General features: G+C 40.5%; 1 protein-coding gene across 1 annotated transcript in view; it reads left to right on the top strand.

The window, feature by feature from the left end:
* LOC309556569 (fibrocystin-L-like) overlaps positions 1 to 25,671 on the top strand; it is a gene marked incomplete at both ends in the record, with an annotated part of 290,856 nt that overhangs the window by 187,402 nt on the left and 77,783 nt on the right. The window contains 9 exons of the mRNA XM_082259013.1: positions 1,768 to 1,927; positions 6,309 to 6,504; positions 12,379 to 12,467; positions 13,292 to 13,446; positions 17,669 to 17,798; positions 17,902 to 18,020; positions 21,081 to 21,210; positions 23,724 to 23,897; positions 24,021 to 24,124. Coding sequence (XP_082115139.1) covers positions 1,768 to 1,927; positions 6,309 to 6,504; positions 12,379 to 12,467; positions 13,292 to 13,446; positions 17,669 to 17,798; positions 17,902 to 18,020; positions 21,081 to 21,210; positions 23,724 to 23,897; positions 24,021 to 24,124 — 1,257 coding nt within the window. The remainder of the gene's footprint in view (positions 1 to 1,767; positions 1,928 to 6,308; positions 6,505 to 12,378; positions 12,468 to 13,291; positions 13,447 to 17,668; positions 17,799 to 17,901; positions 18,021 to 21,080; positions 21,211 to 23,723; positions 23,898 to 24,020; positions 24,125 to 25,671) is intronic.

Consider the following 25,671-nt stretch of genomic DNA (forward strand, 5'->3'; position numbering starts at 1 on the left):
AAAGCTGTACCCAAATGAAATTGACGTCCTTTTTTTCCCACAAACAGAGTTTTCTTTTGGTGGTATTTGATCACCTGTGTGATTTTTACTTTTTGCGCTATAAAAAAGAAGAGCGACAATTTTGAAAAAATAACAATATTTTTCACATTTTTTTATATGAAATTCCCCCCCAAAAATTTAAAAATCTAAATGTTTTAACATTTTAGGCCAATTTGTTTTCCGCTACATATTTTTGGTGAAAAAAATTGCAATGAGCATATTTTGATTGGTTTGCGCAAAAGTTATTGCGTTTACTAACTACGGGAAAGATTTATGTCATTTTTATTGTTTGTTTTTTAACTAGTAATGGCGGCGATTTTTTTTGCAGGACTGCGACTTTGCGGCGGACAGATCGGACCGTTGACTGACATTTTTGACACTTTTGGGGGGACCAGTGACATTACTACAGTAATCAGTGCTAAAAATATGCACTGTTACTGTAATAATGACACTGGCAGGGAAGGGGTTAACTTTATTAGAGAGCAAGGGGTTAAATGTGTCCCTAGAGGCGTGCTTCTAACTGTAAAGGGGTGTGGATTTTGATGTAACCACAGAGACATACGATCCTACATAGCAGGATCGTATGATCTCTGCTGTTACATCAGGGAGAATGACAGGCGGCTTTGTTTACATCAGCCACCTGCCTTTCTCCCTCTCCAGCGGGAGATCGCGAGTGACCGGCGGACATCGGAACTGCTGGTCACTCACGCGGGAATGCCCGTGAACGAGCAGGGGCGGGAGCGCGCCTCCAGAGGTGCACGCTCACCCCCTATTGGCTCGTGGGCGAGTGACGTACCCATACGTCACTTTGCCTGCACGGGGCTGACCGCCGCAGTATATGTACTTGCAGCGATCGGCAAGTGGTTAATATTAAAGCATTTACTGAGTTCCTGCTGTGATGTAACTGAACTCCAGAGTCTCTCTAATCTTGGCAATTGAAGACTGCTACAGAACACTGATACATATCCTTCAGTCTTATTTCCTGCCAAGCTGGTCAGAGTGTGAGGTCCAGATCACTGCCTGACGTAGCCCTAAATATTTCCATTTTATAAAATGAAATAGATTAAAATTTGTTCACTGTAGTAGAGGTGCCTGCTACAGTGATTTCCAACTTCCACATGGATTGGCCGGGTATGGCACATACATATTTACATTGGTTCACTTTGGGACAAATGTAACTGTGGAAAATAGTTCATGCATAAACTTCAGAACATAAGAACCAATCTCCTAAAACTGATATGGGCAGTTTCAAAAACTAGGCAGTTTTTGAGTTGCTTCTATTTTTTGAGTTTGCCATACTTTTATTGTTTGGTTACAGTGAAAATTGCCAATATGTTTTAAGACAAGCATGTTGGAAGATTAGGCGTGGAAAAAAAAATGCAACCCAAAATCTTTGACCTTTTTTTTTAACTAAGCAAAAGAAATAACAAGACAGGACTATGAGCTCCTACTTTTGAAAACTTGCCGCAGCCGACTTTTTAATTGTCAAAATCAACTGTCTAACATTTATCCTATTAATTTGACTATATGAGCTGATAGCTAGATAATATATGCTATCAGACGTCCAGAGAGGGACTTTTTTTTATTTATTATAAGAGACAGCATACCTAAACTGTAGACTTCTGCATTTGTGTGATTACAGGAAAATTAGGATACCTACTGTTTTTTTTATTGCTGCATTATATTGCATTTATTACATGTTTTGTTTATATATATATTTTTTTACAGAGTGAGGACTATGTGATGATATCACACAACCTAACTCAAGAGCCAGATATGTTTCAAATAATTGACGTGCGTAATGGGTCCTCGCAGCCTCTGACCTATGACAACAATACTAATGGAGACTGGTACTTCAATGAAAACACAACTACACTGACCTACATGGGTAGGTGCACATATACAGTAGTTTGACTGCCAATCAGTTGTTTTGCCAGCACATCGGAGCAATTCCAAGGATACCACTGCATGCAGTTTTTCAACTTTCTTTGGCTAACCTCAAATGCCTATTCTTTCCAAATTGTTTCTGAAGCCAGATGGTGCCTTTGAGACACAGCCTGTCTGACTTGTATCATTAAAAAAAGTGCTTACAGCCTAAAGAACATAAAGCAAGCATTTTTCTGTTTTAAGAATATTCATTTATTTTTCTAATTTTTAGTGGGGTCAAACTGAAGTTTTGTTTCCTACTACAGTGATGATAGAATTTGTAGGATGGAAAATGCTCCTGGATTGCAAGTGTATGTGTTTTTATGTTCAGGAAGGAAAATTCATTCCAAAAATTGAACATTAAAATGAAAACAAGATTTTGAAGTACTTCTGAATGACATTTGTCAAGTCAACAAATGTACTTGGAATGTTCGTACAACATGTTTGAATGTTCATATTAATTTTTGTACACACATTTGTTTGAAAATTTGCTAGTGTATGGCCAACTTTGGTCTATAATATGGGGAGAAGGGGAACCATTAGTTGTAGTGAAAAAAATCTTGGCACCAAAGTAGACAGCCCTAGTGGTCACATTCATTCTCCTGCTGTCCTGCACGAGCCGTTTAAGGAGAAGTACAGCCAAAGCTTGTTTGGCTGTACTTCTTCTGTTGATCACAGGAGTGCAGTTCATTCTGCGCTCCTGTGAGCCCGCTGTCTGCTGATGTCACTGAGCAACAATGAAGTCAGGATCCACCCACATGCCTGGACCAGCACCCGTCTTAGCCTCTCAGCGAGCCATTGAGAGACTGAGCCGGCCGCACCCGCCGCCTCCACATCCCAGTGCCTCAGTGGGCGCGGGGGTGGCGAGGGGAAGAGCAGAGAGCCAGTGAATGGCAGTCACCAGCGCGATGCTCAGGAAGCTCTGAGAACAGAGGGACAGGCAGTGTATGATCGGTCGGTTCCCAGTGTTAGAACCAGTGGGGGAGAGATGCAGCATCGGACCAATGCTGCATCCACCTAGGTAAGTATGATTCTTAAAAAAAAACATACTTCTCTTTTAATTGGGAAAAAAGTAAGCGATTTTAAAGTCTTTGTATTCACATATAATACATACATTTCACAGCACAGATCACTATGAAATGGTGGATCTCAGAAACATGACTTTATTGGGATGGTTAGTTTGTTATGAGTTCCCATTCACAGAGAATACTTAAAAATAATATTTTTGAAAATAGGTCTTACCTTTCTTTCTTTCTTTGGAGCATGTCGTACTACAGTTTCATGACAGCTGCTGGTCTTATTCGTGCAAAGTTACATAGTTTGGTTGAGAAAAGACACAAGTCCATCGAGTTCAACCAATAAATGAGAAAAAAAAATCATACAATCCCATATACACAATCCTATACCTGCAGTTGATCCAGAGGAAGGTGAAAAACCCCAGCAAAGCATGATCCAATTTGCTACAGCAGGGAAAAAATTCCTTCCTGATCCCCCGAGAGGCAATCAGATATTCCCTGGATCAACTTTAACTATAATTGTTAGCACCCAGTTATATTATGGACATTTAGGAAAGAATCCAGTCCTTTTTTAAAGCAATTTACTGAGCTGGCCAGGGAGTCTATTCCCCATTTTCACAGCTCTTACTGTGAAGAAACCTTTCCATATTTTGCTAAAATCTATTTTCCTCCAAACCTAAAGAGTGCCCCTTGTCCTCTGTGATGACCTTAAAGTGAAAATTTCAACACCAAGTTCACTATATGGACCCCTTTTGTATTTGTATATGTTGATCATATCCCCCTTAATCTCCTCTCAAGAGAAAATAAATTCAGTTCCTGCTGCCTCATCTTGCTGCCTCAGCCTCTGCAACATCTCCAAAATACGTCCCTTTCTAACCAAAGACACAACAAAGCTCCTAGTTCACTCCCTGGTCATCTCACGACTCGACTACTGCAATTCCCTTCTCATTGGCATACCTCTACACAGGCTACCCCCCCTTCAACCCATCATGAATGCTGCCGCCAGACTCATCCACCTTACCAATCGCTCTGTGTCCGCCGCTCCTCTCTGTCAAGCCCTCCACTGGCTTCCACTCACCTAACAAAATAAATTCAAAATACTAACATCTTACAAAGCCATCCACAACTTAGCCCCCAGCTACATCACTAGTCTAGTCTCAAAATACCAACCTAATCAATCTCTTCGTTCCTCTCAAAACCTCCTGCTCTCTAGCTCCCTCGTCACCTCCTCCCATGCTCGCCTCCGGGACTTTACCAGAGCCTCTACAAATCCTATGGAACTCCTTAACATTATCTGTCCGATTATCTCTTATTCTATTAGCTTTTAGATGATCCCTGAAAACCCTCCTCTTCAGAGAAGCCTATCCTACCCACAACTAACAACTATACTTCCATTTTCTCCATCAGCCCATCCCCCACTGTTATTGCCTTTGTTTCACTTGACCCTCCCTTCTAGATTGTAAGCTCTAACAAGCAGGGCCCTCTAATTCCTCCTGTAATGAATTGTATTGTAACTGTATTTTTTTTTTTTAAACAATTTTTATTGATTTTTAAGCGCATAACAGACAAATAAGTCTGCAACATTGGGTAGGTACAAAGTACAGTATTGTAACTGTATTGTCTTCCCTCACATTGTAAAGCGCTGCGCAAACTGTTTGCGCTATATAAATTCTGTATAATAATAATAATAATAATAATAATGATCCACCAAAACCCCCAGATCTTTCTCCACCATTGATTCCCCCAGTTGTACTCCCCCTAGTATATATGTATTTACATTTAACAACATTAAACCTCATTTGCCACCTTGTTCCCAATTAAACGGTGCATGGAGCCATCCTGTAGGGCCATTATTTCACTCCATAGCTTAGTGTCATCTGCAAATACTGAAATAGTACTTGTAGTCCCGGTTCCCATTAGTGCGATGCGGGAAACCCTGTGATTCAGTGCTGGATCCTGCATCACACCTGAATCACACACTGGTTCACACTGACATCTGCAAACCGTTGGGGGTGTCAATGTAAAGTTAATGACATCCCCAGATCAGTTTGCAGTGCGAACTGTCAAATGGTGCAGGAATCGGATTGCATAGGTGTAAACAACCATGCCATCCAAATCCAATATGGACCAAAAAAAAGTTCTGCACCATTTTGGTTTGAATGTGATGCGATTTCAGCCTTACAATTTGTATGGCTGAATTTGAATCATATATGATCTGCACAGCAATGTGGTGCGAATCACAGTGTATACCCAGCCTTACATCCTGGTTTTGTCTGAGCTGCACTCTCCCTGTTTGATTGTCCACCTGCAGGGTAACTGATGTAGACACAGCCTCTGGGTGGAGACACAACTTCTGCCAGGATTTTTATTGTAATTTTTGTAATGGAGTTCTTACAGGGACTCCCTCACAGAATTAGATATGATCTACGTTTCATGTACTTGAAACCTTGAGAATTCTCTTTTTTCCAGCGTTTTTAAGGGGTTAACCGTTAAGGAGTGATAAAACTGTGATACAGCCATCCCCAACCTTAAGTGTGAATGAGTTTGAATTGTGCAGTTACAATCACCACCACACCAGCCACAGTGTTGTGTCTCAGACCAGTGTAGCTAGAATCAATGTCCCTGATTGCCATCACACCAGAACAGTGCCGTAAGCTAACATTTTCCTAACCACTGTCACACCAGTCCCAGTGTCACCAGACCAGTGTATGCCAGTAACAGTGTTCCTTATAATCACCACACCAGTGCAGTGTTGCCTCTGTCTGCCACCTGTACTAATCCTGGCCTGTTTCATTGAGCACATCTCTTTCTGTTGCCTGGACCGGTCCTTTGCTATTTCGCTGACCATCTCTCTGCCTGGGCCTAAACTGAACCATTTGCACATCCTGCTGACTTGTGTCCCTGTAAGATACCAGCCATCCCCTGTGGAAAACTGCAATCCTGGAACTACAGGATGTCTTTTGTTCTTCCTTTCTTTAGCCTCCTGTACTTCCTGATCAGTAAATATGGCATTAAATAGGGCAACCATGTACCAGTAGGCTAGGCTTGCAGGAAATGGGACTGGTATAGGTGATGCTACATTAAGGCTACATTCCCTGATAACTTATATCAGGGGTGCCTGATTTATTTTGCCATCTATATAGCAAACAATAAAAAACCCAGTGGTGGTTAAATACTACTAAAAGAAAGCTCTGTCTAAAATATGATACAAATTTAATTTGGATACAGTGTTGCATGACTGAGTAATTGTCATTCAAAATGTGACTGCAGGAAGAGGGTGAAAGCGTTCTGTATATACGTGGTTAAACAATAACATTATTTTTGTAGTGTCCGGAAAAAACAAGCTCCGCAGACGTGCAGTGGCAGGAATGCTGGATACAACTATGTCTAACAGAGATGTGAACCTGGTGGTCTATCAGTGCTTCTACAAAAAATGCATCCCTCCTCCTCCTCCCCCTCCCCCCTCACCTCCTCCTGCTCCTTCTCCTCTACCTATCAATGCACCAACACCTTCAAATAATGAGTAAGTATGAGCAGATTTATACAATTTGGAGGGGGCTATATATATATATAAAGGTGCCACATGCTATATACATAATATTGAAATAACAGAAAGCAAAGTATCATGTGAACTTTTAAGGCACCCACACACTACAGTTTTAAAAACACCAATTAACGTTTATTGATATATATGTTCAAATACTATTTAAATATAAAATTAAAAAAAAAAACCTATGACCCATTATACAAACTAAATAAAGCTCATCCAAAGGGTTTATGCATAATAACTTGTAGATAGCTCCAAAGTGATGGCAGCAAGCCTCAAACATTGGTATAATGAAATCCTCCCAATAGGCAGTCTGCATTTTGAGACTTGCTACCATCACTTTGGAGCCATTTATAAGTGAATGTACATACACCATCAGAAGTGTTAATCCTAATGTTAATCCTGCTCCTTCTAGATATTTTTTGCAGCTACATTCCATTATCCACCTGTTTGGCTTATGGTGTTACAACCTTATATGCCATCATGATATAGAGATTTTTGTATCCTACATTCTGGTTTCCTTCTCCGTTTTCCATATCAAGTGGCCTTTGACTGTGCCCAGTAATGTGTGGTGACCCCCATGTTCTCAACAACTTGATTATATAGCATATTTTGTATTCCCCATCCCTTCTCATGAAGAAGCGGAATTATTTTCCCGGAAACGCGTTGAGATGGGGCCTGTCTCACCCCCAGCTTTTGGACCTTGGATACAACCATATACCTGTGATTGTATGGATATACACACTTACTATTGTAATAGGTTTATGTATGGGCTGGGAGTGCAACAGTCGTTTGTAGGTGCCTTAAGGAAAAAGTAATGCAGATGTTTTTGTCCTTACAGTACAATCGAGAGTTTCCATCTCTATTTCTATTCCATTGGCAATTGTAGAACTTTTACACTCCCCTAATGGCAATCTCCTGCACATATGAAGCAATAATAACCTCACGGAGGTTTTAACATTGTAAAAAAAAAAAGCTGATACGTTTTATGGGTTACCCGAGCTCGGTCACAGACCACAACCAGGTCTTAGTATGTTGCTAAAAGCAACATACTATACGTACAAGAAACAGGGAAATCAGTTGTGGTTACACACAGCTCAAAAATAGGGATGATCGAACGGTTCAGGTCGACCATCGGTTCGACCCGAACATTGTTTGAAATTCGGCCGAATTTCGAACTTTTTGCTGAAAAAGTTCGGAATTCGGCAACCAGAACCGACCAAAATGCAATGGGACAGGAACTGGGCTTTAAAAGCCCGTGTGTGTGTATATATACCCCTATACAGAAGTTCAGATGTTATGCCTGCCTCCAAAGACGCCCAAAAAATGCCCAAAAAAACGCCTGCAACAAAAACGCCCAGGCGTGTTGTTGCAGGCGTTTTTTTGGGGCATTTTTTGGGTGTCTTTGGAGGCAGGCATAACATCTGAACTTCTGTATAGGGGTATATATACACACACACACTTATATGTATTTATACACATACACACATATAGGTGTGATAGGAGCGTAGCCCTATGCCTGCAAATTATTTAATTAGCGCAGGCATAGGGTTCTGCTACTTTCACACCTATATATGTGTATGTGTATATATACATACATGTGTGTGTGTATATATACCCCTACACAGAAGTTCAGATGTCATGCCTGCCTCCAAAGACGTCCACAAAAAAGCCCAATAAACGCCTGCAAGAAAAACGGCCGGGTGTGAAAATAGCGGAGCCACTATCCTGCTCTACCTCAATTCTAATACAAACTATCTTTTTTTTTCTGGTTCTGGACATACTACAGAGCTGATACTTCACAGGTACACTTTTTAGACCCCCCAGACACTAAATCCAAAGAAATCTCTTTTTTTTTTTTTTTTCAATAATTTTTTCAATAATTGGCTCTCTATCAAAAATGACAGTTTTTAAGAACTTTTTTTTGTGTGATTAATAGTCCCTGGGGCATGACCCAGAACCCTAGGCACTTTTTAGGGCCATTTATTGGGTTTTAGGGCTTCAAAATTGTGTTTTTTGATTACCGAAGTTCGGGTCCCATTGACTTCAATGTGGTTCTGAAATCCGGGCCGAACTTTCGGGAAGTTCGGGTATTCTGGTCAAACCGAACTTTTCAAAAGTTCGATCATCCCTACTGAAAAACAGCCTTAGCCCTGGTTCACCAGTGCAGCTTTGAAATCGCCCTACTTCAGTGCGATTTCAAAGCCAGAGATCAGTGTGATTTGCACCCCCGATTCCACTGCTGCTTGCAACTTCATTTAACAAAAGTCAATGCAAGTCTCAATGAAATCAGAAAAAAGTAGTGCAGGAACCTTTTTCAAAGTCGCTGCAATATAAGTTGTAGCTATTTGAATGGTTCCACTGCCGACAATGGGTGTGACTCGTAATGTGATTTGAAACTGTAAAATCGCATGAAAAATCACACCAGTGTGAACCAGGCTAAGTGTCATCCATACTGTTTATCAAAGGGGAATTTAACTTATTTTAAAAACACAATGATAGGCAAGGTTTTTTTTAACAGAAGAGACCCTAGTGCTCTCTTCTGTCATAAATGCTTCTCTTGGCCTGTCAGTCAACCGTAATGTGACTTAAGCTGCTCATGCTCAGCTAAGACCACGTTTACAGCACCCTTGCTGTGCCATAGTGATGTGACTTGTGTATGCATGCGTGACAGTGACATCATCATGGCCCGACCATTCAAACGGCCGAAGAGACAGAACCTGGAAGGAAAACCAGGTGCTGGAGGGCACATTATGACAGGTACGTCTGTCATGTGGTAGCATGTGGCGCATGCTAGTACATTATAGCATTAATCTGCAGGGGTATGGTTGAAAAAAATGTTTTGATAGGGTTTGGCAAGAATCTTAATTTCATCCTCCCAAAATCTGCAAAAATACTCACAAAATCCAGAGGTAATAATTTGAATTTTGGCTAAAATACTGTATGTGCACTCACCACACCATCATTGTTCTCATGTCTGGTGAGCTCTACACTTCACAGGGTAGCAGACAAATGGTGCTTTTTATGGGTTAACTGAGCTCATCCCAGACCACACTCTGGTAAACCTTTTAGAAGTTCTAACCTTACCCATTCTGTTCCAAAGAAGTAAAAAGTGGAGTCTTTATGTAAAAACACAGTGCCAGATGCTTGAATGTCTTCCAAATGAGAGGCCTAAAGAACATAAGAAACGTGTGAGTGGGGAGTGGTTGCCTTTTTTGTTTAAGTGTATAATATAAAGTGCTGCGCGGTCAATAAATAAACGTGTAAACTGTGTATTATAACATAGAGCAAAATATATATTCAATGATGAATCCAATAGTAAAATAAATCTATACAATAAAAACAAGAGAACATGCACTGTATAATAAAGGGTCGTATCTATATATATTTCAGTAGTCCAAGTGCAAGTATATCAGTGAAGTCAATGGTGTATTTCAAAACAGTGACCCTTCACTATCAGAATCAATTCAATCAATAATCTTGTGTGTGAAGTCTTCATCCAATGTGCCACCTCTGCGCTTTCTAGCCTCTCACCTGTGCATTACTTGAATATCGCATATCTTTCCCATAGGCCTGTTGTACTCCTTGTCCTCGGTGCTTCAAGCTATGGCTCTCTGCTAAGTACATATATATATATATATATATATATATATATATATAGTATCCACGGATCACCTTGACATTAGTTATGGAGTGGGGGTACATGAAGAAGATTTTATAGTGTAGTAATTCCAACCATTTATTGAATTAAAAGCATACAGACTTACATAGATAGTAGTATCCAGCGTTTTAACACAAGCGCCGTAATCCTTCCCGGGATTCGCGTCACTTCCGGTAACTCAGTTTGCCCTGCGCGTTACGTCACGATCACATGACTTCTTCAGGGGATAACGGAGGATATGATTGGTCAATCGTTATACTCTATAATTGGTGTAAAGTGGCAGCCATTTTCCTGGAGTCCAGTATCCGCATACCTCTGGACAGATTACCAACATAGTCCTACAGCCGAATTGTGATAGTTCACATAGATTTAGTTAGATAAATGACTACAGTATCTAAACAACCTAATATGTGAAGTATAATGTCTAGATGAAGCAAATAGCTCTGACAAATAGATAATACAACCGAATATGATAAAATAAAGCATCAATTGATAAAAAGCCACACCACCTGAGCATAGCCTAACAAGTAATTTAAAATAATGCATTATTCAAAATAAATATTGAATAAATAGCGGTTAAACAAAAAATTATATAACCTTAATGACCTCGGAAAATCCACCAGATAGAAACAAAAAACAACAAAAGCCAGGGAGTAAGGAGAACTGGGAGTGACGAAAATCCACGAGAGTCTACACCCAGTTTACATGCCTATTTTGTTTATTAGTGAACAAATGGGGATGTAGCGCTCGACAGAAATATATAAAATAAATACAAACATGTGAACCATATAAACCATATAGGATGATTCGTGCAATAAAGTCTCTGGTGTCCAAAGCAATTAGATAATTGACAGCCAATATGGAAGACACAGACTTGATAGGGTGGTTTCCTTAGAAAAGCCTTCACCTTCACACGATCACCCAGTGGAATAACTATGTGAGCCGCTTACCAGATTTAATGGACCCCTTGATTATAGGGGGTCAAATGCGCTGTGTACTCCAGTAAGGAACTCTAATGCATCTTGCTCCCATAAGTAGAGGTCATCACAGCCAGAGTCAGTGCCATAATCAGAAAGCCAAGCCATATGCAGGGATTAAAAAATAGTCTCATGGTGCAGTATCTCTTATCAATCAAGCATTTATTTAAGACAAATTGCACTTACTAGACAAAAAGCAGATAAAAGCCTTCAATAAAATCGTTTGCTGGGGATGGGAGATGCCGCTCCACGCTGCGCTCCTCAGACCTCAAACCCCTATGTGTATGGTCTTACGTTCCCGACGTTTCGTCAGTCAAGGCTGACATCATCAGGGGATCCCCTGATGATGTCAGCCTTGACTGACGAAACGTCGGGAACGTGAGACCATACACATCCGGGTCTGAGGTCTGAGGAGCGCAGCGTGGAGCGGCGTCTCCCATCCCCAGCAAACGATTTTATTGAAGGCTTTTATCTGCTTTTTGTCTAGTAAGTGCAATTTGTCTTAAATAAATGCTTGATTGATAAGAGATACTGCACCATGAGACTATTTTTTAATCCCTGCATATGGCTTGGCTTTCTGATTATGGCACTGACTCTGGCTGTGATGACCTCTACTTATGGGAGCAAGATGCATTAGAGTTCCTTACTGGAGTACACAGCGCATTTGACCCCCTATAATCAAGGGGTCCATTAAATCTGGTAAGCGGCTCATATAGTTATTCCACTGGGTGATCGTGTGAAGGTGAAGGCTTTGCTAAGGAAACCACCCTATCAAGTCTGTGTCTTCCATATTGGCTGTCAATTATCTAATTGCTTTGGACACCAGAGACTTTATTGCACGAATCATCCTATATGGTTTATATGGTTCACATGTTTGTATTTATTTTATGTATTTCTGTCGAGCGCTACATCCCCATTAGTTCACTATTTATCACTATTCCACGTTTGTGTAGCAGCTGACAGCGTGGGAGAAATCCCACTTTATCACTTTATATTCAAATTTATATATAAATTTATTTATATTAATTAATTTTTTCACACCATTTGCGCAGTTTTTTTACCCCTTTTCTCTCTATTTTGTTTATTGTTTTTATCAATAGAATAGAAATTATGATCCTACATTGCACCAATTGTAGCAGTAGAGTTCTGGTTATTGCTTATTATGCAGCCTAAATGGTTCATGGCTCTAATAATATGTGTTTTCATTTCCAGTTCTTGGACAACCAGATCCATCGAACAATCATCTGTAGAAAACAATGATAATGTCCTGCAAAATGGTTCAACTGTTATTATTCCTGCAGGTAAAAATGTTTAGTTTTTTTTCCCCCAAACAAAATACTTACTATTTTTATATTGAAGCATATCTAAATCTGATTTTGATTAGTTTTTCCAACCTAGAGGTCCTCATTCTTTTGATACAGGTTGATGTTTAAATAGAAATAGGACTGTTAGTATGCAGACACGTGGCTATGATGTGACCAACCCCAAATTCCTATCAGCTGTGCTTGTTTTAAGAGAATACAAATGCTCATGTATTATCTGAAAATTCATTGTACATCACTATATTGCCGAAAGTGGGCTCCAAGGGGTTTACCTAGGCTCCGTCTGATTGGTTTACATTCACAGGATCCTGTGCCCTGGTAGTTTGCTAATGAATCTGTGAGATTCACTTACACTGTATTTAAAGGATCCCCCAATCTTAAACCCTAATTTCTGAAATCAGCACTATCTAGTGAGCATAACAATTTCAAGCCGCTCCTGCCCCTTCCCCAGCCCGGTACTCCAGTGAGTGCTGGAGGGGCAGAGAAGAGAGCGGTGATTGACAGTCACAGTTCTCTGCTATTAGAGTACCTGAAAACTGAGCGATTAGTGTCACGTGATTGCTCAGTTCTCAGGCTAAGGCCTGGTGAGGGACAGATTGATGCTGCAGTAGGTAGGTAAGTATGTGTGTTTACCTTTTTTTACAATCCCACACTTCTCCGTTAATATTTTTTTAATCACTAAATGTTTTACCTCTAAGCTAAAGGAAGATGACTTATCTCTAGTGGGCTGTGCGAAGAAGAACGTGAACCACAGCTGGGACTCATAGTAGATTGGTAAACATGTTATTTTCATTCTTTTCCAGGCAAGTGGGTTATAGCAGAAATAGACTTCCTCTATGTGGATAAACTTATCATTTATGGTGTTTTGGAGTTAAGAAATGTCACAGACAACTCAACAGTAGGATCAGCACCCTCCTTTAAAACATCGGTCCTCAGTGCCAACTATATATCTATACTGGTAAGCAACTGACAACTCTCTAATAAGGGCTTCTGTGCAATTCAGAAGCAGAACAGAGACATACTTCCATTCCTATCAAGAGTTTTTGGACATCTTGCCATCACACCTACCTATTAGCCAATAGAATAAAGAATAACCAAGTAAAATCCACACTCAAAATATAAGAAAGTACTCTCTCTTTATTCTTAAAATTGTGTAACAATATATAGGCTACGCATGGAAAGTCCCTATTTTCGACAACCCCAATAAAACAGAAATTTGTCCAAACAATTATAAGCAGGGCTTTTTTTCAGTGGGAACGCGGGGGAATGCAGGTCCGGCACCTCCAGCAATCAATGTATGTAATGGAAAAGAGTGCTAGGATGTACTGGAGGGTCTATTGATGCTGGCTGCTGGGGGAATCTATTGTCGCTGGGTAGGTCTATTGTTGCTAGTGGAGGGTCAATTGTTGCTGGGAGGGATCTACTATTAAGGGAGGGGTCTATTGTTGGTGGCTGCTGGAGGGTCTATTGATGCTGGCTGCTAGGAGGTATGTTGTTGCTGGTGTGGTATTTTGTTGCGGGGGGACATTGTTGCTGGGGGAAAGTCTATAGTTGTGTGGGGGGTCTATTGTTGCTGAGGTGGTCTTTTGTTTCTGGGGGGGGGGTCTACTGTTGCTGGGGTGGAGTGTATTGTTGTTCACAGCAGGGGATCTATTTTACTGTCTTTCTTGTTATCTTTAACAAATTCAATGCAAATCACGTAGTAGCACAAAATGATACTTGGTTCTGAATTATTTAAAAGGGGCGGTACTGGCAGGTAGGTAGGAGGTGGAACCAAGGGACAGTGCTCAGAGGTGGGTGGGGGGCAAGAAACGAAGGCTGACTTAGAAGTACCTGCACCTATTCTCTGAGAAATAATGCCCCCATTATACCCAATGCTAAAGTGCATTAAACAATACATATACTGTATAAATACAGTAAGTTCACACGTAAGAGCTTACACGTGTAAACATGCAACATCATGGCTATCAAACTGAATATTAATAATGTCTTGGCAACAGCGCCATCCAATGTACTGCATCTGACTGTCCTGCAGACAATATACTTCTCATAAATAGATTTCACATTTGAATACTGGTTATCAGTCTTAAAAAATGGCTATAAAAGGTACTGTATTTATGGAACAGATTGGGTCATATAGTTAGAAGAAAAAATCCTATTATCCACTCAAAGGTAATTGCAAGTAGACAACAAAGAAAATGGCCTCTGCCCCCACCTATTACTGGCCTTCATAGCAAAGAACACATGGAAGGGCAACGCACATGAAACAAACAAAGATAAAATTCCCAGTTCAATTTGCCAACCAGTCTGCTTACCAACCAAATTGGCCTGTCTAACAGTTTGCGTCAATACAGGGGTTTAGTTAGCACACATTTGCAAACGCATGTGAAAGCTGCAGGGCCACGTCAAGGCTCCCTGTTACCTGCAGTCCTAACTCTAATGAATTTTAAAGAGTCTCCACAGTGGGAGCACATGCAAGCTAATGGATAGATAGGGGGCAGGTGAGCCTGGAGGTGGCCCATCCCTCCTGAAAGGTAATTGGGGGCATAATGGAAGCCCAGCTGATAGTATTACAGCAAAGGCACCCAGTATGTCCACTCACCAGTACACATATACAACAAAGAAAATGGCCTCTGCCCCCACCTATTACTGGCCTTCATAGCAAAGAACACATGGAAGGGCAACGCACATGAAACAAACAAAGATAAAATTCCCAGTTCAATTTGCCAACCAGTCTGCTTACCAACCAAATTGGCCTGTCTAACAGTTTGCGTCAATACAGGGGTTTCGTTAGCACACATTTGCATACGCATGTGAAAGCTGCAGGGCCACGTCAAGGCTCCCTGTTACCTGCAGTCCTAACTCTAATGAATTTTAAAGAGTCTCCACAGTGGGAGCACATGCAAGCTAATGGATAGATGGGGGGCAGGTGAGCCTGGAGGTGGCCCATCCCTCCTGAAAGGTAATTGGGGGCATAATGGAAGCCCAGCTGTGTGCTAACTAAACCCCTGTATTGACGCAAACTGTTAGACAGGCCAATTTGGTTGGTAAGCAGACTGGTTGGCAAATTGAACTGGGAATTTTATCTTTGTTTGTTTCATGTAATTGCAAGTAGACCCTATACAAACCATATGCTGTATTGGTGCCAATATCCATACTCTTGCCACATAGGGAACTAATGCATACATTCCCTGAGTAATCATGTTTCTGACACCCAGTACAGAACAGACAACCAAATTTTATACTGTACATAGGTTTCTTCTGAGTACTTATCTGGCAATACTGTGAGGGTTCTGTGACCCATGTCAAGTGTAATAAACTGCTTGAGCTGTAAATAATCTTGGCGGTGATATCCTTATCGCTCACCCAGGATTCACACCCCACAACCAAGCATTGCATATGGGGGAGTTTTATAGTGTGATATCAAAGGTGGCGCAGATACATGTCCTTCCAGACAGTAAGCAATGTCCAATAATCATGATGCATCTGAGTACCATACTGTATGATCACTCGTATGCACACTGAATCCCTGGAGAGTGATGTACATCAATGTCACATGGCATGACACATTTCACTCCACCCAGAGCTTCCTCAGGACAAACCTATATTGCCAAAAGTATGTGGACACTTCTGCAGATGATTCCGTTGAGGTGTTTCAGATACTGTTAATGCAAAAGCATACGAGACACTTTAGAAAACTGTGTCAACTAACCATTTGGCAGCAGTTTGGGGAAGACCGTGTATTTTCTAGCATGACTGTTTCCTTTATCACAATGCCACAATGAATATATTCGCCAGCACACCTTGTTGTGCTGCCAAATATATATTTGTGGCTTTAATGATCCAGTCTCCAGCTGGTGGTTGCTACAGCGCTCAGTATCCTAGAACTCTCTCCAGGAACATGAGTGATGGGAATATGGATTATTACTTTATCACAATGCCAACTCTTAAAAGACATGGTTTGATGAGTTTGGGGTGGAGAAACTCGAGAGGCCTACATACAGCCCTGACTTCAACCCTTTTTGACAATTTTAGGATAACCAAACCAAGCCAGATCTTTTTAGTAAAATTCACTGCACGACCTTACAAGTGCTTTTTTGGCCAATGAGCACAAATTCCCACATACACATTCCAAAATTTTGTGGAAAGCTTTCTGAAATAAGTGGAGGCTGTTATAGCAGCAAAATAGGGTTCTGGTGGGATAGGGCAACTCTATATTAAAGTGATTGTAAAGTCTTGCTTTTTCTTTCTATAAAAATAACAAACATGTTAAACTTACCTCCTCTGCTGCAGTGAATTTGCACAGAGCAGACCGGATCCTCCTCTTCTTGGGTCCCTCTTATGTGATCCTGTCCCCTCCCTCCTTTTGAGTGCCCCCACAGCAAGCAGCTTGCTGTGGGGACACCCGAGCCGAGTCACAGCTCCCTGTGTCCATTCAGACACAGTGCCCCAACCCAGCCCGCCCCCTCTCTCTTCTGATTTGCTAGCTGACTTTGATTGACAGCAGTGGCAGCCAATGGCCAATCAGGAGGGAGAATCTTGAATGGCTGAGACATTTGTGGACATCACTGGATAGAGAGGGACCTCAAGTAACTGTTAGGGGGGCCGAGGGGGGGCTGCTGCACACAAAAGATTTTTTATCTTAATGCATAGCACTTTACAACTCCTTTAATGCCCATGGTTTTAGAATAGGATGACCCATAAATTCATGTAAGTGTGATGATCAGGTGTCTACAAACTTTTGACAATATAGAATACTTTCCCTTCTGGATTTTTTTATTTCATGCCGTATGAGGCTGTAGGAGAAGTAATGCTGGCCATGTACTGTATAGTCTATTAATAGCAAATGATGCCCCCATTTGTTGAGCAACATTTGTGATAATCTGAAGTTTTATAACTTTCTAGGGGGTGATTATGAGTGTCTCTGGTGATCGGGACATTCACACTTACACATCAACACTTTCCAACTTGAAAAATCTGAGTCTGAGTGTTAGTTGGCCAGATGTTTTACTCTAAGTGTAGAGTTACAGTGAGCTATCAAATCCTTGAATGGGGAGATGTTGCCTCACCAACCACCTAAATCTACATATAGATTTGCTAACTTATATCTGGACTCACCCTACATGATTCTGATATTCTAGGTGGTTCAGGTATCATATATGTTTAATGGCTTTTTTCAGGGTGGAAGGTTAATAGCAGGAATGGAGACTGACCCATTCCAGGGAGAACTACATATTATATTAAGAGGAAGCCATTCAACTCCAGAATTCCCTTTGCCAAATGGACCAAATCAGGGATCAAAAGTTATAGGTAAATGACATTTATATAGCTGAATAACGTTCGATTTCACATGGTGACTTGTTTTTCAAGTTGCAGTATATCAACAAATGCTGGAATCCTTTTTCTTTTGTAGGTGTATTTGGAGAACTTGATCTTCATGGACTTCCACGTGCTGTATATAGGACTAAGCTGGCAAATACAGCACCAGCTGGATCACAGTACATCATCCTAAAAGAGCCTGTGGACTGGCAGGTATGTCGAAATGATCATTGGCACAGCTGACACTTAAAGTAGAACAAAAAGCAAAACGTTTTTTTTTTTTTTTCATTTTGGATAGAGTAAGGGGTTATAACTAGTAATCGATTGATATCGTTTTTTTAGTGTCGATACCGATATTTTGGTCATCGGATATCGGTATCGGCCGATATTGACCGATATTTTCTGACAGTAAATTTTTTTTTTTTTTACAGGTACTCTAGTGGAGGGATCTGTGGGTCTAAAATACCCCAAACCCCTCCTCTGCACTTAAAAGCATTCGAAACGCCAAGTTTGGCTGTTTTGAATCCTCACATTTTTTTGAACTTGCTGCTGAGTACCGGGAAGTGATGTCATGACATCACTTCTGGGTTTTATATGGAGACCCGATCAAAGCCGAATGCGGTGGGACAGGCGAGCCGTGGAAGGCACCGAGATGGGGGAGTCGTCCTCCCTCACTCCTTGTAATGACAGCCGAGCGGCTTCTCAGCCACATCGGTTGTCATTACAAAACAGCCGACTGTCGGCTATGGACACCGGTACAGGGGTGATGCCTCTAGCTGCAGGCATCACTCCGTAACATGCATTTTCCCAAAATATCGGCAATATTGGTAACCTCAGGGGCCGATTCTGCTATATCGGGGAAAGTGCATATCGGCCCCCAATATATCGACATTGCTGATAATTGGTCGATCCCTAGTTATAACCCCTGTCAGTTTTATTTTTGCCATCTGTGTCCCATCAGGAGATTTCCCTTCACTTCCTGTTCCATAGCCAAAACAGGAAGTGAGAGGAAATCCCTTCAAAGTGAGGAAATTCCTTCCTGATCGTCCAAATGGCAAACACATATTCCCTGAATAAACTCTACCTATAAATATTAGTATCCAGTTATATTGTGTACATTTGGGAAAGAATTTAGGCTTTTCCTAAAACAATCCAGTGAGCTGGCAAGAACCAGCTCTTGAGGGAGTCTATTCCACATTTTCACAGCTCTTACTGTGAAGAAACCTTTCAGTATTTGGAGAATAAATCTCTTTTCCTCCAGACGTAAAGAGTGCGCCCTTGTCCTCTATGATGACCAAAAGTGAATAACTCAAACACCAATTTCACTATATGGACCACTTATGTATTTATACATGTTGATCATATCCCCCCCCCCCCTTAATCTCCTCTTCTCAAGAGAGAATAAATTCAGTTCCTCCAATCTTTCCTCCATGCCTCTTATCAGTTTGGTTGCCCTTCTCTGCACTTTCTCCAGTTCCTTGATATCCAGATGAGGTCTTACTAATGATTTGTACAGGGAAAAAATGATGTCTCTCTCTCTCTGCAGCCCATACCTCTTTTAAAAAAAGAAATTACTTTGCTTGTTTTGGAAACCGCAGCTTGGCATTGCATGCTAATATTAAGCTTATGCTCTACCAGAACAGCCAGATCCTTCTCCACCATCGATTCCCCCCAAATATTGATGGTAATGTTGGAAGCATCCAAAATAACGTAAAACAACATAATGAATGATCCAAACCGATTCAGATCCATTCGTTTTTATTCCAGAGAGAGTGTAGCTTGAACATTCTATCAAGATTCTTTTTTATTGGGGTTGAACTTGAGATTTGAGAATTTGAATGTGTAAATTGGGAATAAGGAAATTAATTTGACATAATAACGTAACAAATGAATACCTATTAATTTGGATCCTTTCGTTTTATTCAGATAAGAGCGATGTGGTAGTCTTCGACTTGATTCTTTTTGCACCAACATTTTTTGTTATTATAAAAAATACACTACATATGAAATTGAAACATATTGAAATAATTACAGTAAGGTATAAAGTGAAATAAGATGATTCCTACTGATTTTGTTTGGGTTGGATGGAGGTGGATGCATCAGAATCTCCGAATCATAACATAACGACTGAATCCGAAATGAAAGCTTTTATTACCCCCCAAAAAAATAAATAAAGATCCTGTTCCTTTGAAGCATGTTACACAGCACAGTGCTTGTGCTGTGTAATTTGGCCCCCTGTATCACCTGATCCTGCCAATTTCTGCCCTCCCCTGTACACTGACCACGGTGTATCATGGCTACTTAACCCTGACACCATGGTCAGTGTACATGTCTCCATCATCTGCAGCCCTGTACTGTCCTCCTCCCCCCTCCCCTCCCTGTGTTCTGCTCCTGTGTCAGGTGCCCACCCCCTCCCCTTCTGCTACTGAAAAACATTTTATTTTCTTATATATTCCTCTTTGTTTCCCAATGCTAGGTGCTCCTATCTTTACCCGATTTCAAAGACCGGCCGGCTCTTTCCTCCTCCCCTCCTGACTGACGTCAACGGGGGGGAATCTCGGCTCCGCCCACTGCAGCTGTCAGCCGGGGAGAGGAGAGAGGCAGCGGATCACGTGACAGCCGAACGGTGCTCTGAAATCGGGTAGAGCCAACTTTTTTTCTTTTATAAAACACAGTGACAGGAGCACCTAGCATTGGGAAACAAAGAGGATTATAGCAACTTAGCAGTGTAGGTTAACAACCACTTTAATTTCATTCCATTCATTATTTTCAGATGCACGTGACTCGATTCAATATCATCCATTCAGCTCATTTTCTCTTTGTGGGTTCGATTAGCAGGGATATAGCCAATATGCTGAAAATACAAAAGAATAACAGAACTTTCGAAAATGTAAATTGATTTGAAACGAATATGCAAAAAAAAATCATTCTAACATAACAATTATAATGAAACAAAATGATTTACTTACTAAATGAAACCAAAAACCTTTTCTTACGATGCTTGTTGACGCAACTCAAATATAGGGACATTTAAAATTATGGCTAACCTGTGTTCATGGATTGACGTGTGTATGGCACCAGGTACCAGGTTCACACCAAAACAAATGAGATGTAAGCCTGTAGGAGGGCAATTGCTCACAGCAGGGTCTGGAGTTTTAGTAATTGATATACTGATTATTCCATTTACAGCTATGAGTCGTTTTAGCCACATGCAGAATAATTAGCGCTTGTTCATATGAATGTAAAAATTACCTATAAATATTTTTTCATCAGGTCGGTGAAGATATCCTTATAACCACCACCAGTTACAGTGCCTGGCAGACGGAAACCAGGAGGATTATTGATGTGTCACCTGACCAGAGAAATCTCACTTTGAATGTCTCTCTCACTTTTACCCATGCAGGTAAGACATGTGACAAGGCTTGCTTATTAAACTGCAAAAGTGCAGTACTAAACCTCAAACAATCATTGAAAAAATACATCTCACTCTAACAGATGATCCAGCTAAATCTATCTAAAGTGAAGAGCATGATCCTTTTGCTTTAACCTTGTTCCCAGCACATGATGAAGCGTATAGAATATCCAGGGAATTCTCATAAAAAGCTCTCCTTTATTGATATGCAACATTAAAAAACAACAGTACTCCTTTTTAGCACAATTAGGACCCAAGCAGGTTGAAAGGTGCTGCTGTTGTTTTCAATGTTGTAAATAAATCATGCAAAGCTTTTTTCTCTACGTGAAAGCTTTTTGAGAACAGCTTGGATATGCTTTTCACTTCTGCTAGATCTCCGAGTTGCTTGCCTTCATTACTCCTTTGGTCTTGTGCTGTTTTTAGTTGCATGCTATTGTGTCTACAGACTAAATGGGCCTGTATTTTGTAACCTGCCCTGCTTATGTGACATCACGATACTCCCCATGTACATACAACATAGAATCATTGTATTACCAATGATCTGCTATAGGTATTTATATGGATATGGAACTAATTGTTTTAGCTTCTCAGCTTAATGCTCAGTTAACAGCTACTGGTTCCAGATTCCATGCATGGACTAGCCAGAGTGTCTGATTCCCAGTGCCATTTTAAAACTGTACTGGGACAAATAGCTGCTGTCCCACTTTTAAAATGGCATCTTCTTACTCAATGCCCACATCTCACCATGGCCACTGACCACTGCACCACTAATGGCACTTTTCCACTGCAAGTACCGGCTCGGCTCTACTCGGCCCTGCTTGGCCCTGCTTGGCCCGGTTTGCTTTTCCACTGCTGGTACCGCATGGTACTGTGTTGGAACGGTTCGGTATGGTACGGTATGGTTTGCTTTTCCACTAAAGTAGTACTAAAGTTAGGTGGGTGGGATAACAACGGGGTGGGTGGGATTCTCTGACCAATCAGTGGCTAGTAGTGACTGCATGCAAAGGATTGTGGGATATGGTACCGGGTATGGTACCTGTTGGAGCCACAATTGAGTAGGTACTGTTTTTGAGAGCCGTACCGTTCAGTTCCATGCAGTGGAAAAGCGCCGCCGTACCGTACCGAAACGGACCGTTCCTACACCGTACCATGCGGTACCAGCAGTGGAAAAGCACAAAAGCGAGCCGAACCGTTCGGTTCCATGCAGTGGAAAAGCACCATAAGGCATGCTTTAGTACATGGTATTTAGCCTACAAGAAACTGTTGCTTGCATGAAGAGACACGTTGGTTGTGTTTGCCTGCTATGCAAAGAGTTCCCATTACTCTCCTGTGCCTTGTCCTTGATTTCTTCATTGGTAATAAACGAAGATAAAGCATTAACTTCATTCAGTGGTTTATTTCAAATTTTACTTTTCACTACACAATTACTTCAGATGTTCCATTACTGGAATCTCAAAGACCTCAGTGTTTCCCCCCTTCAGTGCTGGGGACTAATGCCAGCTCTTGTATGGGCTCTGTAAAAGCTTTGAAGAATGTCTAAAAAAAATAGAATATCATCAAAAAATAATTTATTTTAGTAATTAAATTAAAAAAATGAAACTCCTATTATTATATAAATTAATACACATAGAGTGATATAGTTCAAGCAGTTTTTTCTTTTAATTTTGATGATTATGGCTTACAGCTAGTGAAAACCCAAAATTCATTATATCAGAAAGTTAGAATATTGTGAAGGTTCAATATTGTAGACTCATGGTGTCACAGTCTAATCAGCTAATTAACTTAAAACACCTGTAAAGGTTTTCTGAGCCTATAACCGCTTGCCGACCGCCGCAAGTACATATACTGCGGTGGTCAGTCCCGGCCAGGCAAAGTGACGTATCGGTACGTCACTAGCCTCTCACTAGCTTGTGAGCCAATAGCGGGCGAGCGCGCGCCCCCGGAGGCACACTCCCGCCCCGGCTCGTTCCCTAACAAGTCCGTGCGTGTGACCGGCGGATCCTCAGCATAGCACCTCAGCAGTGCAACAGGCTGATCACCTCCATGCTACGCCGCATTGATGCAGTAATACATGCAAAAGGAGCCCAGACCAAGTATTGAGTGCATACTATACCGTACATGGACATACTTTTCAGTAAGCCAACATTTCTGTTTTAAAAATCTTTTTATATTGGTCTTATGTAAAATTCAGATTTTCTGATATACTGAATTTTAGGTTTTCACTAGTTGTAAGCCATAATTATCAAAATAAAAAAAAAAATGCTTGAAATATACCACTTTCTGTATAATAAATTTATATATTATGTGAGTTTAACTTTTTGAATCGAATTACTGAAATAAATTACATTTTTGATGATATTCTAATTTTTTGAGATGCACCAGTGTATAAGTATGGGAAATGAATGTAACAATTGTAACAATAAATATACTAGTCATGGCTCTAAAGTCTTTGCTAGTCTTGTTTATTACAAGGATAATCATATTTTATGTATTATTTCATGCAGCAAACACCTATCAAGTACCCAACACAAACCTGACTTACACTCTGGCAGCGGATGTGGCCCTGCTCACCAGAAATATCAAGATCATTGGAGAGGATTATCCAGGCTGGTCTAGAGAATCATTCGGAGCTCGTGTTCTTGTGGGCACATTTTCAGCCAATGGGCTGGTCTATAAGGGTAAACTGAATATGAATACTGCTCACTATACATATTTTTAATCTGCACCTCCCTCTCTCCCACCACACAAAAGGCAGCTATTATAAATGAGAGTCTTTATTTTTTTTATTTTACTCTTTGAAGGAAATGCAAGAATATCAAATGTGGAATTCTATCACAGTGGTCAGGAAGGTTACAGAGATCCCACAGATCCCCGCTATTCCTTGGCTTTCCTTAACCTTGGAGAAGTAAGTGTCCTACAAATGTGTCTAAACATATCTACTCTGTGACCTATAGTACCGACTATAACTAAAGGCAAAACCTTTTTTTTTATAAAGAAAATCCCAAATTTTAGGTTGTCCCCAGAAATATAATAGAGGTAAAATCTTCCAATGTGGGCACTAGTTCTAATGACCTGGGGATCCCCATGAAATACCCTTAATTTGCAGGGATTTCCTCTCACTTCCTGTTTGGCTATGGGACAGGAAGTGAAGGAAAATATCTGCAATGGGACACAGATGGCGAAAAAATATTCTGACATGGGTTATAACCGTCCTTTGCTCTATCAAAAATGTAAATAAAAGTGCTGCCCATATTTCCACATTAAAGTTGAATTTTAGGGGAGGGGGTTGCTACAGCTGCAGTCAAACAATCTACCAGTAATAAAGTATATCCCTTGGCCTACAGGCTGATGGTTCCTGTAGAAATCTTCTTTCCAATGATGCCCGGTACTCTTCACAGTGCTGAACTTCCAGTGCTGTGGGAGTCAAAACATTCAGGTCTAACATTATAGTACATTGAAGAAGGTTTCAATGGGTTCCTTTCTTTCTTCTCCTCCATTGACAAATGTCACTGCAATTTTGTACCAGAATGTAACACATTCTGTTAATAGGAGAAGGGTGAACGAATGCTAGAATACTCTCCCCTTTTAGAGAACATGTTACATACAATGCAAGGACTTGAAGGATGAAAAGACAGAAAGGGACGGGTGCCTTTTGGGACCTTCTGGTAGCCACATTTCATAAATCAGTATTTTCTAAGCCATTGATATGAAACAGGACTAGTAATTAAAATTGTATATTTTATTAAAGAGTAATATAAAATTGTTTGACAGAAGACCAAAGGAGAAAGAACAAACATATAATCTTAAAAAACAAGGCGTACAGCCTCAAATACATGTGCAAAAACAATAAAAATTACATAAATCTTTCCCCTAGTTAGTAAACATGATAAGTTTTGCGCAAACCAATCAAAATATGCTTATCAAAAATATGTAGCAGAAAACAAATTGGCCTAGAATGTTAAAAAAATTTGATTTTTAAATTTATTTTTTTGAGAATGTCATATAGCAGAATGTGAAAAATATATATTTTTTTCAAAATTGTCGCTCTTTTTTTGTTTATAGCGCAAAAAAAAATCGCACAGGTGATAAAATACCACCAAAAGAAAGCTCTATTTGTGGGAAAAAAAGGAATTAATTTACATTTACATACAGCATCGCACGACCACACATTTGTCCACTAAAGTAATGCAGTGCTGAATCGCAAAATAGGGCCTGGTCAGAAAGGGGGCAAATCCTTCCGGGGCTAAAGTGGTTAATGATAATGGTAAACAAGAGGAATAGAGAGGGTGAATCTCCTTAACGGGGGTACAGACAGCAACAAAACCTGACAAGCATTCTAATCCTTCTCCACTCTATCCAAAACAAAAAAAAAAGTTTGCCTTTAGTTAAGTATAAGTACCACAAAGTCACCCACTAAACCAGTGTAAATTGTAGCAAAGGTTTTTTTTTTTA

Source organism: Pelophylax lessonae (assembly GCF_965119305.1).
Source record: "Pelophylax lessonae genome assembly, chromosome: 5".
Taxonomy (NCBI): Eukaryota; Metazoa; Chordata; class Amphibia; order Anura; family Ranidae; genus Pelophylax; species Pelophylax lessonae.